Consider the following 17,974-nt stretch of genomic DNA (forward strand, 5'->3'; position numbering starts at 1 on the left):
TCGCCACTCTCCAATCCCCTGGTACCACCCCTGTTGACAGTGAGGACGAAAAGATAATTGCCAACGGCTCTGCAATTTCATCTCTTGCTTCCCATAGAATCCTTGGATATATCCCGTCAGGCCCGGGGGACTTGTCTATCCTCAAGTTTTTCAAAATGCCCAACACATCTTCCTTCCTAACAAGTATTTCCTCGAGCTTACCAATCTGTTTCACACTGTCCTCTCCAACAATATTGCCCCTCTCATTTGTAAATACAGAAGAAAAGTACTCATTCAAGACCTCGCCTATCTCTTCAGACTCAATACACAATCTCCCGCTACTGTCCTTGATCGGACCTACCCTCGCTCTAGTCATTCTCATATTTCTCACATATGTGTAAAAGGCCTTGGGGTTTTCCTTGATCCTACCCGCCAAAGATTGTTCATGCCCTCTCTTAGCTCTCCTAATCCCTTTCTTCAGTTCCCTCCTGGCTATCTTGTATCCCTCCAATGCCCTGTCTGAACCTTGTTTCCTCAGCCTTACATAAGTCACCTTTTTCCTCTTAACAAGACATTCAACCTCTCTTGTCAACCATGGTTCCCTCACTCGACCATCTCTTCCCTGCCTGACAGGGACATACATATCAAGGACACGTAGCACCTGTTCCTTGAACAAGTTCCACATTTCACTTGTGTCCTTCCCTGCCAGCCTATGTTCCCAACTTATGCACTTCAATTCTTGTCTGACAACATCGTATTTACCCTTCCCCCAATTGTAAACCTTGCCCTGTTGCACGTACCTATCCCTCTCCATTACTAAAGTGAAAGTCACAGAATTGTGGTCACTATCTCCAAAATGCTCCCCCACTAACAAATCTATTACTTGCCCTGGTTCATTACCCAGTACTAAATCCAATATTGCCCCTCCTCTGGTTGGACAATCTACATACTGTGTTAGAAAAGCTTCCTGGACACACTGCACAAACACCACCCCATCCAAACTATTTGATCTAAAGAGTTTCCACTCAATATTTGGGAAGTTAAAGTCGCCCATGACTACTACCCTATGACTTCTGCACCTTTCCAAAATCTGTTTCCCAATCTGTTCCTCCACATCTCTGCTACTATTGGGGGGCCTATAGAAAACTCCTAACAAGGTGACTGCTCCTTTCCTATTTCTGACTTCAACCCATACTACCTCAATAGGGTGATACTCCTCGAACTGCCTTTCTGCAGCTGTTATACTATCTCTAATTAATAATGCCACCCCCCCACCTCTTTTACCACCCTCCCTAATCTTATTGAAACATCTATAACCAGGGACCTCCAACAACCATTTCTGCCCCTCTTCTATCCAAGTTTCCGTGATGGCCACCACATCGTAGTCCCAAGTACCGATCCATGCCTTAAGTTCATCCACCTTATTCCTGATGCTTCTTGCGTTGAAGTATACACACTTCAACCCATCTCCGTGCCTGCAAATACTCTCCTTTGTCAGTGTTCCCTTCCCCACTGCCTCATTACATGCTTTGGCGTCCTGAATATCGGCTACCTTAGTTGCTGGACTACAAATCCGGTTCCCATTCCCCTGCCAAATTAGTTTAAACCCTCCCGAAGAGTACTAGCAAACCTCCCTCCCAGGATATTGGTGCCCCTCTGGTTCAGATGCAACCCGTCCTGCTTGTACAGGTCCCACCTTCCCCAGAATGCGCTCCAATTATCCAAATACCTGAAGCCCTCCCTCCTACACCATTCCTGCAGCCACGTGTTCAACTGCACTCTCTCCCTATTCCTAGCCTCGCTATCACGTGGCACCGGCAACAAACCAGAGATGACAACTCTGTCTGTCCTGGCTTTCAACTTCCAGCCTAACTCCCTAAACTTGTTTACTACCTCCACACCCCTTTTCCTACCTATGTCGTTGGTACCAATGTGCACCACAACTTCTGGCTGCTCCCCCTCCCCCTTAAGGATCCTGAAGACACGATCCGAGACATCCCTGGCCCTGGCACCCGGGAGGCAACATACCTTCCGGGAGTCTCGCTCGCGACCACAGAATCTCCTATCTATTCCCCTAACCATTGAATCTCCTACAACTATTGCTTTTCTATTCTCCCCCCTTCCCTTCTGAGCCCCAGAGCCAGACTCAGTGCCAGAGACCTGGCCGCTAGGGCCTTCCCCCGGTAGGTCATCCCCCCCAACAGCATCCAAAACGGTATACTTGTTTTGAAGGGGAACGGCCACGAGGGATCCCTGCACTGTCTGCCTGTTTGTTTTTTTCCCCCTGACTGTAACCCAGCTATTCTTGTCCTGTACCTTGGGTGTGGTTACCTCCCTGTAACTCTTCTCAATCACCCCCTCTGCCTCCCGGATGATCCGAAGTTCATCCAGCTTCAGCTCCAGTTCCCTAACACGGTCTTTGAGGAGCTGAAGTTGGGTGCACTTCCCACAGGTATAGTCAGTGGGGACACCGGTGGTATCCCTCACCACCCACATCCTACAGGAGGAGCATGTAACTGGCCTAGCCTCCATCCCCTCTTACCTTACAGAATATAGCTGCTATGTGGACTAACTGGATCTCCGCCCTCCGACTCTGCTCCCAGTCAGCTACACTTCCTGTAAACTCCTGGCTCTCTTCGCACTCTTTGCGGAAATGTCGGAAACAAAATGAAAGGAGCACCTTACTCCCTCCTCACCTAACTCCCTCGGTCACCAAACTCTCACTATCGCACTCAAAAAGCACCAAATTCAGCACTCCCTCGGTCACCAAACTCTCACTATCGCACTCAAAAAGCACCAAATTCAGCACTCAGTGCAAACAAAGTCTGCACTGTAGGGGATCACTTTTATACTGTGAATCTAGCCTCTGAAAAACTGGCCTAATCCAATTAACTAATTAACAAGCTCCAGCTGCAAGTGCCTAGAAGTAGAAGCCTGTTTAAAGCTGATTGAAAATTCACCTTCTTCTAAACCAAACAGCAACTTTTAAATTAATTAACTAAATAAAAGAAAGACTAAACTTTAGATTAAAATGAAGCCTTATTATTATTATTTTTTATTGAAGAACAATGAATGTAGAAGCAAGAATTGTGGAGCCGTACTCTCGGCATTCACTTTGCATCCGCCTCACCCCACACCAAATCAGGAAATACAGTATGCAAATGCTAACATCCAGGATAAGAATGTTGCGAAAGTGTTCTGCATCCGTTACCTGTGGATTTAATTTCAGTTCAGAATGAACTGTCCACTGTTGTAAATATTAGCCTTGCTGATGAGATCATATTTTATGCATTGATCTTATCTGGTGACATGTAAATGGAGTGAAAGGATATGCATGGGGCTGTTTAGCACAGGGCTAAATCGCTGGCTTTGAAAGCAGACCAAGGCAGGCCAGCAGCACGGTTCAATTCCCGTACCAGCCTCCCCGAACAGGCGCCGGAATGTGGCGACTAGGGGCTTTTCACAGCAACTTCATTTTGAAGCCTACTTGTGACAATAGGCGATTTTCATTTCATGCGAAAACATATCTTGCTTCTTTTCCGTGTTTTTGTTGCAAGCCATTTGCATTCCTGAATTATAATACCTCTGTTAGTAACGTGCATTCATATAGCACCCGTAAGGTAGCAAGGCAGCCCCAAGATGTGCCAGCGGACCAAACCAAAGAAAGGGACATTGGAACGGCCGGTGAAAAAGGTTTTTGTTTAAAAAGTATATTGAAAGGAGAGAGAGGTGGAGAGGTTTAGGGATGGCTGTCCAGAGCTTCGGGTCCCACGATACTCAAAGGCCATAAACAAGAGGTGCAAAACCTTGTGAAGCCCTCCGGCTTTATGCTTGATGTGAAATGAATATTGTAAATATAGCCTGAGAGCGGAGCAAATCACCTCAGAATGCCACAGACTGTGTTGAAATAAACTGACCTTTGTTGCACTTAATGTAATGCTAAATTGAAAATGTCATCTAGCGTCCAGGCAGACTTTCATCTGTTTCCATAGCTAGTTATTCTTTTTTAATAATAATCATTATTGTTTCCATTACCCGGGCGCACAGCCTTAGAATAAAGGGGAGTCACTTTAGAACAGAGATGAGGAGAAATTTCTTCAGCCAGAGAGTGGTGGGTCTGTGGAATTCATTGCCACAGAGGACGGTGGAGGCCGGGACGTTGAGTGTCTTTAAGACAGAAGTTGATAAATTCTTGATTTCTCGAGGAATTAAGGGCTATGGAGAGAGAGCGGGTAAATGGAGTTGAAATCAGCCATGATTGAATGGTGGAGTGGACTCGATGGGCCGAATGGCCTTACTTCCGCTCCTATGTCTTATGGTCTTATCATTATTATTGTCACAAGTACAATGAAGTTATTGTGAAAAATCCCCCAATCGCCACACTCCGGCGCATGTTCGGGGACACAGAGGGAGAATTCAGAATGTCCAATTCACCTAACAAGCACGTCTTTCGGGGCTTGTGGGAGGAAACCGGAGGAAAGCCACGCAGACACGGGGAGAACGTGCAGACGCCGCACAGGCAGTGACCCAAGCTGGGAATCGAACCGGGGACCCTGACACTGTGAAGCAACAGTGCATTTGTCGCCAGGGTGCGCCACTCCACATCAACTGTGACTGACCAGGAGTCTCCCCCACGCTTACTGGTGGCCATTGGTGCGTTTGGAAGGATTTTGCAGGTTGTCAAGCAACCTGTTTGACTGTGTTATGAACGCACCTTCCATAGAATCAGTGAATCCCTACAATGCAGAAGGAGGCCACTCTCTAATATGTTTTCATATATTCTCTCAATAAGGTCTACGGAGGCGATTCTCCAAAATGGAAATGAAATGTTCGCGCCGTCGTGAACGCCGTCGCGTTTCACGACGGCACGCAACGGGCACGGGGACGACCGATTCTGACCCCCACAGGGGCCCAGCACGGCGCTGGAGCGATTCACGCCGCTCCAGCCTCCCTTCCCGGCAGCAAATGGGCGCCGTGCCAACTCGCGCATGCGAAGTTGGGCTGCGCCAACCTTCGCATGCGCGGGGGACTTCTTCAGCGCGCCGGCCCCGACGCAACATGACGCGGGGATTCAGGGGCCGGCCGCAGAACAAAGTAAGCCTGGTGGGTAGAGGCCGGCCCGCCGATCAGTGGGCCCCGATCACGGGCCAGACGCCATTGGAGGCCCCCCCCCCCCCGGTGAAGGAGAGCTTTTCCCCGTCCCACAGACCGCCCCCCGACCCTTCGCGCAGAGTTCCCGCCGGCAGCGACTAGGGGTGAACGGCGTCGGCGGGACTCTGTCGTATCCGCGCGGCCGCTCGGCCCATCCGGGCCGGAGAATCGGCGGCCCCGCCGATTCCAGCGGCCTGCGGCCGGCGCCGCGTCAAACACGCCGACGCAAATGCCGCCGATTCTCCGCACTTCAGAGAATCGCGCGCCGGAGTCGGGGCATCATGACGCGGTTGCGCCGATCCTCCGGCCAAGCGTGGGGCTCGGAGAATCGCCCCCTACATATTTTTTTTAACTCAAGGCAAGGTTGGCAATGGTGGAATGAAGCGAGTGGTTACCAGAACTGGAGGGTCGGAGGGTTTCTGAAGGGTGGTAAGAACGGACGACATTACAGAGACAGAGAGGGCGAGGTCATGGAGGGAATTGAATGTGCAAGTGAAAATAAAACGGAGGCATTTTGGGGAGCGTTAAGTTCTGCCAATGTGCCGGGGAATTCAACGGAAGGCAACGGACAGCAAATTCCGAGGCTAATGGGTTGTATTGCGTGGGGCTGACACTGCGGTAAAGTGGGAAAGGAGCTCAGATAGCTACAGAATGACGTCAAATGCTGTTCGCCAGAACGTTTTCCGAGCGCTGAGATTTGGTCAGGTGGTCAGGTCCATGTGCGGTGAGACTGGGGTGTACACGTAATCATTCGGGGTCCACTTGTCAGCGGGAAGGCTAGATTGCCATTAAAAATGCAGGGCTCCAAATTGCAGGGATGAAGTCTGCTCTCAGCACCTGACGGCAGAGGAAGAGGTGGCGTTTCAACTGGCAGACCGCGGAGTAAACCGGGCTCCGTGGATTAACGGCTTCTTCCGTTAATCATCTGATCAACATCAGTGATTTCAACAGGAATGAAACGCGGCACGGTAGCACAGTGGTCGGCACGGCTGCCTCACGGCGCCAGCGACCCGGGTTCGATCCCAGCCTCGGGCCCTCGGCCCCTGCCTGTGTGGGGTTTGCACTTTCTCCCCATGTCTGCGCGGGTTTCCTCCGGGTGCTCCGGTTTCCTCCAACAGTAGTGGAAGATGAATGCAAGTTTCCCACATCAGATGAGATTACTTCTACTGGAGAATGAGTCAGGAGCCTTAAACCTAGCAGCATAAAGGAACATAGAACAGTACAGCACAGAACAGGCCCTTCGGCCCTCGATGTTGTGCCGGGCATTGTCTGAAACCAAGATCAAGCTATCCCACTCCCTGTCATTCTAGAGTGCTCCATGTGCCTATCCAATAACCGCTAAAGTGTCCGACTCCACTATCACAGCAGGCAGTCCATTCCACACCCTAACTACTCTCTGAGTAAAGACCCTACCTCGGACATCCCTCCTATATCTCCCACCCTGACCCTTATAGTTATGCCCCCTTGTAACAGCTACATCCACCCGAGGAAATAGTCTCTGAACGTCCACTCTATCTATCCCCCTCAAGGATGTCTTTATTTATTTCCCCCCCCCCCCCCCACATGAAGTCATTGGAGTAGGGATGGCCCTACAACAACAACTGGCATTTATGTAGCCCGTTTAATGACCCAATGCCAACATAGATGCTCTAGCACAGGTAGCGTGACAGATGGAGAGGGCAGTTAATTAAGCATACAGTATCCTGGGCTTTATTAATAGGGCAGAGAGTGCAAGGCCACGGAGATCATGCTGAACTTACACAAGACGTTAGTTAGACCTGAGCTGGGCTCCACACCATAGGGAGAATGTGAACGCACTGGAGAGCAGAGGAACGGTTCCAGGGATGAGGAACTTCAGTTGTGAGGATCGATTGGAGAGGTTGGGACTGTTCCCCTCGGAGAGAAGGAGGCTGAGCGGAGATTCGATAGAGATGTTCAAAATCACGAGGAGGGGCTGGACAGTGTAGACGGGGAGAAAACTATTCCCGCCCGTTAAAGAACGAGAGGGCGCAGGTTTCAAGCGATCTGCAAAAGAAGCAAATGCGACGTGAGGGAAATCTCTCCACACAGCGAGTGGTTGGGACCTGGAATGCGAGGCCTGGGCGTGTGGGGAGAGGCAGGTTCGATCGAGGCCTTGGAGAGGGCGTTGGAGGATTATTTGAATAGGAACAATGTACAGGGGTTACGGGGAAAAGGCAGGGGAACAGCGCTAAGTCACGGTGTCCGTTTGGAGAGCCGGTGCCGATACGATGGGCCGAATGGCCTCATCCTGCCCCCTAACAATTCTGTGATTGAGACCAAGGGGCTTCAGGAAGAATTGGAAACTCATTTGAAAAGAAAACAGTGTCCAAGTTTTAGAGAGAGTAAAGCAGAGAAGTGGGGGGGTGGAGTCGACCTTGCTGATCTACCTTTCCAGCCCGCTAGCGATCATCTGAATGGCCACTTTCTCTGCTCACAGCCATGGGGCCCAATAACTCACCTTGGCGCGTACATTCTGGAAGGAAGCGGGGCTGACCAGGGAAAAGCAGATCACAAACACGTCCTGGAAACAAACAAAGTACAATGATTAAGCGAGGAGGCCTCAGCAGCCTGTTTTCCCTTCCACTCAACACCAGGCCCAACTGGTGTACTTTGGTGGCGTAGTCGCTAACCTAGTAATCCATGTGGGTTCAAAACCCCCTTCGGCGGGAGGAATTTAAATTTAATTTACGAGTCTCGGAATTAGGGCCTTGAAACTTTCAATTGTCGTTTAAAAACCCACCTGGTTCAATTATGTCCTTCAGGGGGGAGGAAATCTGCCTTCCTTACGTGGTCTGGCCTACAAGTGTCTCCAAATCCACAGCAGCGTGGATAAGTGCCCTTAAGCCATTCAATTCAAGGACAGTTAGGGATGGGCAACAAGAACTGGCTTTGCCAGCGATGCTCAGGCTCCATCAAACAATTTTGATAGAGTAATAGTTTGTCCAGTCGGTAGGTGATCCCGAAGGCCACAGAACAAAACGTGCACTCAGGAATTTGAATGTGGTGGGAGTCCTGCTTTTGCAGGATCCCAGAGCTGAGGAGGATCCAAGATGGCGGCCGCAGTGGATGGCAGGACGGAGCGCTGCAATGTTTTTCTGCAATCCACCAATGGCTGCTAATCATGGCTCCCGCCACCGTACCATAAGTAGGCGGTAAGCTCCAAGATCTACCTCAGCCAGTACAGGGACTGATCCCATGTTCCTGGCATAAGACTGCGCCATACTCCTAGCCCACAGAGCTGACTGGGGACCCTGCTTTCTTGGTAAAAGAGTGAACAGGCCCTTACGGTTTGAGGGTAGGAGAGAGGTCGGAGCTTGTCATAGTCCTCCTGGCCGGCCGTGTCCCACAATCCCAGGTTCACTATCTGACCGTCGACGGTCACGTTGGTGGAATAATTATCAAAGCTGTAAAGGAAGGCGGGAAAAGTCAGTCCAAGAAGAGTAACTCTGAGGCTGCAGGCCACTCACCACCCTGACTTGGAAATATATTGGACGTTTCTGCTCTGCAACTGGGTCCAAATCCTGGAACTCCCTCCCTAACAGCAGTGTGAGTGTACCTACACCAAAGAAACTGCAGCGGTTCACGAAGGCAACTCATCTCCATCTTCTTAAGGGCAATTAGGGATGGGCAGTAGATGGGGGGGTGGGGGCGGGGACAGAGGGGGGGCAGAAAATACTGCCTGGTTTGTAATTTAAAATATCTTTGAAGACCTTTATTTCCTAGTTCTAAAGGGCGGTACGGTGGCGCAATGGTTAGCATTGCTGCCTCACGGCGGCGGTGACGCTGGTTCGATCCCAGCCCCAGGTCACTCTCCGTGTGGAGTTTGCACATCCTCCCTTTGTCTCACCCCCTCAACCCAAAGATGGCCAGGGTAGGTGGATTGGCCACGCTAAATTGCCCCTTAGTGTTCAAAAGGTTTGGTGGGGATACAGGGTTATGGGGTTAGGGCAGGTTTGTGGGCCGAGATAAGGCGCTCTTTCAGAAGGTTTGTGTCAACCAGATGGTCTCCTTCTGCACTGTAGGGATTCTATGTATGCATTAGATTGTTTGAAGTTTTTGTTCATCGCCACATGGCTCCTGAGGTCTGCCCATAATGGGGAACTGGATAACTGGCTATGGAGATGGCATAGGGGTGAGAGGGGACATGGGGGTACAGAGGAGCATGGATGGTATGGAGAGGGTCATGTGGAAATGGGGGGGGCATAGAGGTGGAGGACTAGCGAGGTTAACAGTGTTTAATACAACTGGGCCTATATCCAGAGGACTGTGTGCCTCAGCACTCCCCCGACCCTGTGGTCCGCTACAATTATCTCCTGGGGTTGGCGGATTCCGTCCTGCCCCCGTCTCCCCAGAGTGAAAATTGGGTGTGACGGGTGCCTTTTATTTCCTGACACGAGGGACCCGCCTCACGAGGGGAAATCTGGCCCCATGACCCCAGGGAAACCCGGGGCCTCTATCCTCAAAATAACTATCCCTCGTGGGGAAGAGCTGAAAGTAAAAATGAAAGAAGTAGCGACGGATACTCACACTGTGGGGATGTACTCCTCGGGGAAGTCGTTGGTCGTATAGGTGATGAGAAGGCAGGTCTTCCCAACGGCTCTGCACAAACAGAGAAATCTGGTTCGTTATCTGCCCCTTGGAAATCAAGAGCGGTCTTGTGGCCTTTTTCTTTGTTAGACTCCCCCCCCCTCCCCCCCTCAAGATGCATCATGGGAGCGACTATCAAACAAAAAGAGCTTGTTCAGAGAGGTGGTCTTTTAGGAAACAGTGAAAGACAAGAGGATTAGTGAAGTTTGAGGAGGGAATGACAAAGCCGAGGGCCTCGGCAGCTGAAGGCCCGGCCGCCAATAGTTCAATGATTAAAATCGAGCGGCGCTGGTAGGGAGAGAAAACGGAGCTAACGTTTCGGCACGTTATAACCCTCAGAGCTCAACATTGAGTTCAGCAACTTTAGACTGTGATCTTTCTCCTCCATCTTTGTGACTGTATCATAAATGTAAAGAACTGTAAAGGTTAATGTAATGCCTAAACCAACCACTAGAGGGAGCTAGATGTGCAACCAAATCAGGCATCGATGCTAAGCCTTGTGGGTGAGAGGTTGAGGAGAAAGCTAGCGGACAGACTGAAGGAAACATAGTGTGAGTGAGAGCAGATCATAATTAATGTAATAGTGTAGAGATTAGTTGTAGATGAGTGTAGATTGTATTTTTAGTATCAACTGTGTATTATACAGGAGTAAGTGTCGAATCCAATCAAGTAGTGTTAATAAATTTACAGCTGTGTTCAAGTTAAAAGCTACTTGTGGTCTTTGTGAACACTACGCCAACCATCCTTAAATTAGCAACATAAAGAACACCACACCCTTTTTAAAAGTTCCCATACATTTGGTGGGGGCAGGGGGGCTGATCAATAGCTTTATCAAAGAACTGACTCACGTGCGATGGGTCAAATGGCCTCCTTCTGGGCTGTAAGATTGTCTGATTCGTGGCTCAATGACTACCATCCAGTGGCCCTGTCGTAATGAAGTGCTTCGAGAGGTTGATCATGAAGTGCATCACCTCCATACTCCCAGAACGCCTTGATCCACTGCAATTCGCATACCACTGCAACCGGTCCACACCAGACACCATTTCCCTGGCCCTACACTCATCCCTAGAGCATCTCAAAAACAAGGACTCCTACATTAGACTCCTATTTATTGACTACAGCTCTGCCTTCAACACCATAATACCAGCCAAGCTCATATCAAAGCTCCAAAACCTAGGACTTGGCTCCCCACTCTGCAACTGGATCCTCGATTTTCTGACCAACAGACCACAATCAGTAAGAATGAACAACAACACCTCCTCCACAATAATCCTCAACACCGGCGCCCCGCAAGGCTGCGTACTTAGCCCCCTACTCTACTCCCTGTACACACACGACTGCGTGGCAAAACATGGTTCCAACTCCATCTGCAAGTTTGCTGACGATACGACCATAGTGGGTCGGATCTCGAATAACGATGAGTCCGAATACAGGAGGGAGATAGAGAACCTAGTGGAGTGGTGTAGCGACAACAATCTCTCCCTCAATGCCAGCAAAACTAAAGAGCAGGTAATTGACTTCAGGAAGCAAAGTACTGTACACACCCCTGTCAGCATCAACGGGGCCGAGGTGGAGATGGTTAGTAGTTTCAAATTCCTAGGGGTGCACATCTCCAAAAATCTGTCCTGGTCCACCCACGTCGACGCTACCACCAAGAAAGCACAACAGCGCCTATACTTCCTCAGGAAACTAAGGAAATTCGGCATGTCCACATTGACTCTTACCAACTTTTACAGATGCACCATAGAAAGCATCCTATCAGGCTGCATCACAGCCTGGTATGGCAACTGCTCGGCCCAGGACCGCAAGAAACTTCAGAGAGTCGTGAACACCGCCCAGTCCATCATACGAACCTGCCTCCCATCCATTGACTCCATCTACACCTCCCGCTGCCTGGGGAAAGCGGGCAGTATAATCAAAGATCCCTCCCACCCGGCTTACTCACTCTTCCAACTTCTTCCATCGGGCAGGAGATACAGAAGTCTGAGAACACGCACGAACAGACTCAAAAACAGCTTCTTCCCCACTGTCACCAGACTCCTAAATGACCCTCTTATGGACTGACCTCATTAACACTACACCCTGTATGCTTCATCCGATGCCAGTGCTTTTGTAGTTACATTGTATATGTTGTGTTGCCCTCTTATGTATTTTCTTTTATTCCCTTTTCTTCTCATGTACTTAATGATCTGTTGAGCTGCTCGCAGAAAAATACTTTTCACTGTACCTCGGTACACGTGACAATAAACAAATCCAATCCAATCCAGTCCAATTCCGCTGTGGTCACCAGGCCTGAGAGAAGGGATTATCAGAAGGCCCGAGAGTCAGTTCCATCCTTCGAGGGAAGGAGTCACTATTTTCACTTGCCTTTAACTGGGGGAGTGGTGGTTGATTTGCGGTTTGCTTTCCACTTATAGGCCGAAAACGTTCATCCTAATTTTTCAACAAAAAAAAAATTTAGGGTATCCAATTCGTTTTTCCAATTAAGGGGCAATTTAGCGTGGCGAATCCACCTGCCCCGCACATCTTTGGGTTGTGGGGGTCAAACCCACGCAAACACGGGGAGAATGTGTAAACTCCACACGGACAGTGACCCAGGGCCGGGATCGAACCCGGGACCTCGGCACCGTGAGGCAACTGTGCTAACCACTTGCGCCACCGTGCTGCCCTCAAACGTTCGTCCCAATGCCAAATTCTCCGTTCTTGCTCACAATGGGTCCCACCAAGGACAAGACCGGAGAATCTAGCCCATTGTATTGGATCTTTCGTCGGATAACTTGCGGCCTAATCTGTTTTGGGGAGGTTTTTCCTCTGCATATAACTGACTCAGGTATAACTCCAGTTTGTTTGTTCAAAAACACTTTTATTTACACAATGATACATAATAGGCTTCTCGGTAAGCACATCTCACTCGTGTTCAGTCTCTTCCACCTTATTTTTTTAAAAATTCATTGGCAGGATGCGGGCATCGCTGGTTGAACCAGCATTGATTGCCCACCCCCCATTGCCCACCATTGTCTGAGGGCATTTGAGAGTCAACGACATTGATCTGGTGCCACAGGTAGGCCAGACCGGGTAAGTACGGCAGATTTCCTTCCCTAAAGGACATTAGTGAACCAGATGGGTCTTCACAACAATTGGCAATAGCTTCCTGGTCATCATTAGACGTTTAATTCCAGATTTTTATTGAATTTAAACACCCGGGTCGCCAAATCTTGCCCTGGGTCTCTGGATTACTAGTCGAGTGACAATACTGCTATGCCACTGTTCGGATCCTGGGGGAGAACCCAACTTTTTTCAATTCGTAAAACTGTGTGGAAACGTCACTGCACCACAGGAGTGATAGCGGTGACCAATAGGCATCATTTATGTTCAAACACACTTTAATTTAATCACAGAATTAACCACATTAGCAACAAGAAAAAGCATCACAGTTAACAGTTACAACAATTCTTAAGTAAAAGAAGAAAACCTTAACTTACTTCCTAAACCTGCCACTATATTCCAATTAAGCAAACTAATATATTTCAAATGCCACCCATGAATAAAGGTAACAACCAGGTTTTTGCTTGTTTTTCTCTGTGGAAAGTCTTTGGAGAAAGAACCTTTCAGGACCAAACTGAAACACCTCTATTCAGATTTAAAGTTCTAGGAAGAACTGACTTTTGAGACAGACCTGGCTCCTCCCATTAACTACGTCATCTGCACCCACATAAGGCATTCTTTTGTCTCTTCTGAAAAGACTTGTTTAGCCAGGACCAAACACAATACCCCTCATAAATTATCTACACTCCAGTGGTCCTTCAAACGTAAACGGTATTCCATTAGCTCGCCATCTGCAAACAAGTAAATGGTTCTCAGGGTCTATTAGCAGAGCACACTACACCTGAAAATCAACGATGACCTCACTTTTATGACACCTTAATAACTTCTCCACCCTATCACCAGAACCCAGTAGCCCCACCTAACATTTTTGGACACTAAGGGCAGTCATACTGTATGTATGCATCTTAACCCAGATTTCAATAACATTACTGCAAACATTATATAAAATATAAAATATGACAATTTCTTACATTCATCACGCCACCGCCTCCATTTCTTCATCCCTTGGACATAACTGCTGATGTCACTGTTACATCACAACAATTGTTTACCCATCATTCCACAGTAGGGGACAGAACAGTATTCCCAGAATACGAGGGAGAAAAAAAAGGCCACTGCCCACATTCCTATTAACTATCCAATAACAGCTGCCTGAAGGGGTGTGTCTTGGGTATAGGCTGAGAGAAGGAGCTGTGATAACTGGCATAGTTAGCAAGGAGGTCTTGTGGCGCGGTGGGTAGCGGCCCTGCCACTGAGCTAGAGGCCCCAGGTTCAAATCCCACCCCTGGGCTTGACGGCCAAGGTCTTGAAGGAGGGGGTCACAATGCGGCCAGAACAGTCTGAGCACCCCCGCATCCCCCACCTTCCCCTGCCACGTACTGGTGGTAAGATGGAGAGAGATTTCCAGTCAGCCATGCTTTGGCAAGAGCTTTGAGGTCTCGACCATCACTATCCGTAGATCCAGAATACAACATGTCGAAGTTCATGTTTCCACAGGAAATCGGGCTCCCTGAGTGAGCTATGGGGGCATCACGGTAGCATAGTGGTTAGCACCGTGGCTTCACAGCACCAGGGTCCCAGGTTCGATTCCCCGCTGGGTCACTGTCTGTGCGGAGTCTGCACGTTCTCCCCGTGCCTGCGTGGGTTTCCTCCGGGTGCTCCGGTTTCCTCCCACAGTCCAAAGACGCGCAGGTTAGGTGGATTGGCCGTGATAAATTGCCCCTTAGTGTCCAAAAAGATTAGGAGGGGTTGTTGGGTTGCGAGGATAGGGTGGAAGTGGGTGCTTGGGTGGGTCGGTGCAGACTCGATGGGCCGAATGGCCTCCTTCTGCACTGTATGTTCTGTGTTCTATTTACCGTTACTACTTTACCATGCCCCCAGAGTGCATCATCGGAACGTTAATCAGACAGGTGGAGATGATGACATGGCGCTAACACCACTGGCCAAGTCATCCAGAGACCTAGGCTAATGCTCTGGGGGCATGGGTTCAAATCCCATCACGGCAGCTGGTGGAGTTTAAATACAGCGAACAAATCTGGAATATAGAGCACGTCTCAGCAATGGAGGCCAATGTCGTAAAAACCCATCTGGTTCACTAATGTTCATTTAGAGAAGGAAATCTGCCGTCCTTACCTGGCCTGGCCGACATGTGACTCCAGACCCACAGGGACATAGAAACATAAGAATTAGGAGCAGAGATAGGTAATTCAGCCCCTCGAGCCTGCTCCGGCATTCAATCAGATCATGGCTGATTTCTTCCTGATCTCAAATCCACCTTAAATTAGAAATAAACCTATCCCCTTGAAACCATTTAATGATTCGGATTCCACCGCATGATGGGCAGCGGGTTCCGCAGCAATGTCCCCTGACAGGGCCTAGCAAGCCACTTGAGTCAAGGGGCAATAGGGATGGGAAGCAAATTGTTAGCGACTCGCCCACACCCTGAGAAAGGATAAAGGGGGGAGAAAAGACGTGTTACCGAGTTCCTTAAAGAGATCGCGGGTAAGGTTTTAAAGAGCGTGGCAGGGGGGGGAGCGCATTACGATGCTCAGGGAAGACGTCCTGAAGGGTACAGACTAGGGAGAGCCGAAGGAGCTGCAGGATTAGGAAAGGGAAGAACAGGCCAGCAATCAGCACGGTAGCACAGTGGCTAGCACAGTTGCTTCACAGCACCAGGGTCTCAGGTTTGATTCCCCGGCTTGGGTCACTGTCGGTGCGGAGTCTGCACGTTCTCCCCGTGTCTGCGTGGGTTTCCTCCGGGCGCTCCGGTTTCCTCCCACAGTCCAAAGATGTGCGGGTCAGGTGGATTGGCCGTGATAAATTGCCCCTTCGTGTCCACAAAGGTTAGGTGGGGTTACTGGGATAGGGTGGAGGTGTGGGTATAAGGTGGAGGTATGGGCTTCAGTAGGATGCTCTTTCCAAGGGCCGGTGCAAACTCGATGGGCTGAATGGCCTCCTTCTGCACTGTAAATTCTCTGATTCTAGCCCAAAGAATGGTGAGAAGAGGCTGGGATTGAAGCAAATGTATTCAAGCTCCTGTCAGTGCCTTCAGGGAACGAAGGGAGAGGGAAAGGAATGGTTGTACCACTTTTAGAGGGTGAAGATCCCATCTAATTGGAACATAGTCGTAACTCCAGGGAAATGATAACAAGGATTACTCACCCATCCCCCACCACCACGCATTTGATGTTTTTCATCATCTCAAGGCCGGAATGTGTGATTTTCTCTCAGGAAAATCGAAGAGTGAAAGCTCTCGGCTGCAAACCTCCTCGGATCAAACCTGGCTTTGTTCCCGGGAGCTGTGAAACCCTGTCCCTCTCGACCATCCACCTCTGGATCTCTTGCTGACTGAGAGCCGCCCACTGTGTCCCCTGCCTGAGCAGCGACGTAGGAAAATTAGTTTCTGGTGAAATTTAACTATCAAATGAGGGAGCTGGGTCGGGAAAGGTTTTGAGTTTTATTTATTTATTTATTTCAATTTAGAGTACCCACTTCATTTTTTCCAATTAAGGGGCAATTTAGCGTGGCCAATCCACCCACCCTGCTCATCTTTGGGTTGTGGGGGCGAAACCCACGCAAACACGGGGGAGAATGTGCAAACTCCACACGGACAGTGACCCAGAGCCAGGATCAAACCTGGGACCACGGCGCCGTGAGACTGCAGTGCTAACCACTGCGCCACCGTGCTGCCCTAGGTTTTGAGTTTTATGAATGTAGCAGCAATCCGGTCGATCACAAAGGTGGGTGGAGCAAAGCTGCTCTGGAGGCTGAACTCCAGGCCAAACTCTGGGCAAAGTGATGGGGAGGACTGGGCAACGATTGAGGTGGAATGGGTTATCAGAAACAGAGAGTAACGGCGCAAAGAGTGGGATTGAATACCTCAGCCAGTGTCTGTTCAGGAGGAAAGGGTAGAGAAATAAGAAGGAAAGACCCATATCTTGGACTGGCGAAAGTTAATGCAAACAGGTTGACCATTGACCCATTGAGGCTGAGGGGTCAGAAGGTGCCTTTCTTTGCTCACGGGAGCTGTTACTTAGAGTGAACTCTGCGCGGTGAGATGACAAAGGAGCTCACGAGACGGGAATATTGAGCTGGGCCCCAAAGCAATAAATCTCTGTCACACTGGGGTATCGGCGATGTCTGGGTTCAGTTATCTGGGTTTGGCCTGGGTATGAGGGCGCTGAACAACAATTGTATTTTACACTGCACGTGGCAATGTGCCCCAACCTGCTTTACGGGAGATGGTCAAACAGAAGGAGGTACGAAGACAGGTGCGATAACCCTCACGGGATCCATGCAACGACCCAATTGATCTCCCCATGGGGCCCGTGGAATACAAGCTCCCCCGATGAGGGGTGGAGGCCTCTTCGTTGGGGCTCATAGAATCAACTCTTAAACGCCGGCCCCTATTGGGACCGGCATGGTCGGGGGTCCCGGTCGCAACCTTTGTGCTGTTCATTCCGCCCCCCGCCCCCGCCACCACTGCACAGTGGCTTAAGTGTGCACCACCTGGGGCAGCACGGTGGCACAGTGGTTAGCACTGGGACTGCGGCGCTGAGGACCCTGGTTCGAATCCCGGCCCTGGGTCACAGTCTGTATGGAGTTTGCACATTCTCAGTAAGGCCTTTGACAAGGTCCCTCCTGGTAGACTAGTACAAAAGGTGAAGTCACACGGGATCAGGGGTGAGCTGGCAAGGTGGATACAGAACTGGCTAGGTCATAGAAGGCAGAGAGTAGCAATGGAAGGATGCTTTTCTAATTGGAGGGCTGTGACTAGTGGTGTTCTGCAGGGATCAGTGCTGGGACCTTTGCTGTTTGTAGTATATATAAATGATTTGGAGGAAAATGTAACTGGTCTGATTAGTAAGTTTGCAGACGACACAAAGGTTGGTGGAATTGCGGATAGCGATGAGGACTGTCAGAGGATACAGCAGGATTTAGATTGTTTGGAGACTTGGGGGGAGAGAACTCTATCAAGTTAGTGAGACATGACCTCCCCTTCACAAAAACAAAACAGAGATTGCCATGGAGTTTAATCAGGACAAATATGAGGTAATGCATTTTGGAAGGTCTAATGCAGGTAGGGAATATACAGTGAATGGTAGAACCCTCAAGAGTATTGAAAGTCAGA

At 49.6% G+C, this 17,974-nt stretch overlaps 1 protein-coding gene across 1 annotated transcript in view; it reads right to left on the reverse strand.

The window, feature by feature from the left end:
- The window catches only part of LOC140403933 (ras-related C3 botulinum toxin substrate 1-like), a 34,885-nt gene extending 18,761 nt beyond the window's left edge, over window positions 1-16,124 (reverse strand). The window contains exons 1-4 of the mRNA XM_072492199.1: window positions 16,006-16,124; window positions 9,679-9,750; window positions 8,438-8,555; window positions 7,610-7,672 (exon numbers count right to left, since the gene is read on the reverse strand). Of these exons, the coding sequence (XP_072348300.1) occupies window positions 7,610-7,672; window positions 8,438-8,555; window positions 9,679-9,750; window positions 16,006-16,043 (291 nt within the window). The 5' untranslated portion in view covers window positions 16,044-16,124. The remainder of the gene's footprint in view (window positions 1-7,609; window positions 7,673-8,437; window positions 8,556-9,678; window positions 9,751-16,005) is intronic.
- Between the last annotated feature and the right edge of the window lie 1,850 nt (window positions 16,125-17,974).

The sequence above is a fragment of the Scyliorhinus torazame genome, chromosome 29, assembly GCF_047496885.1.
Source record: "Scyliorhinus torazame isolate Kashiwa2021f chromosome 29, sScyTor2.1, whole genome shotgun sequence".
NCBI lineage: Eukaryota > Metazoa > Chordata > Chondrichthyes > Carcharhiniformes > Scyliorhinidae > Scyliorhinus > Scyliorhinus torazame.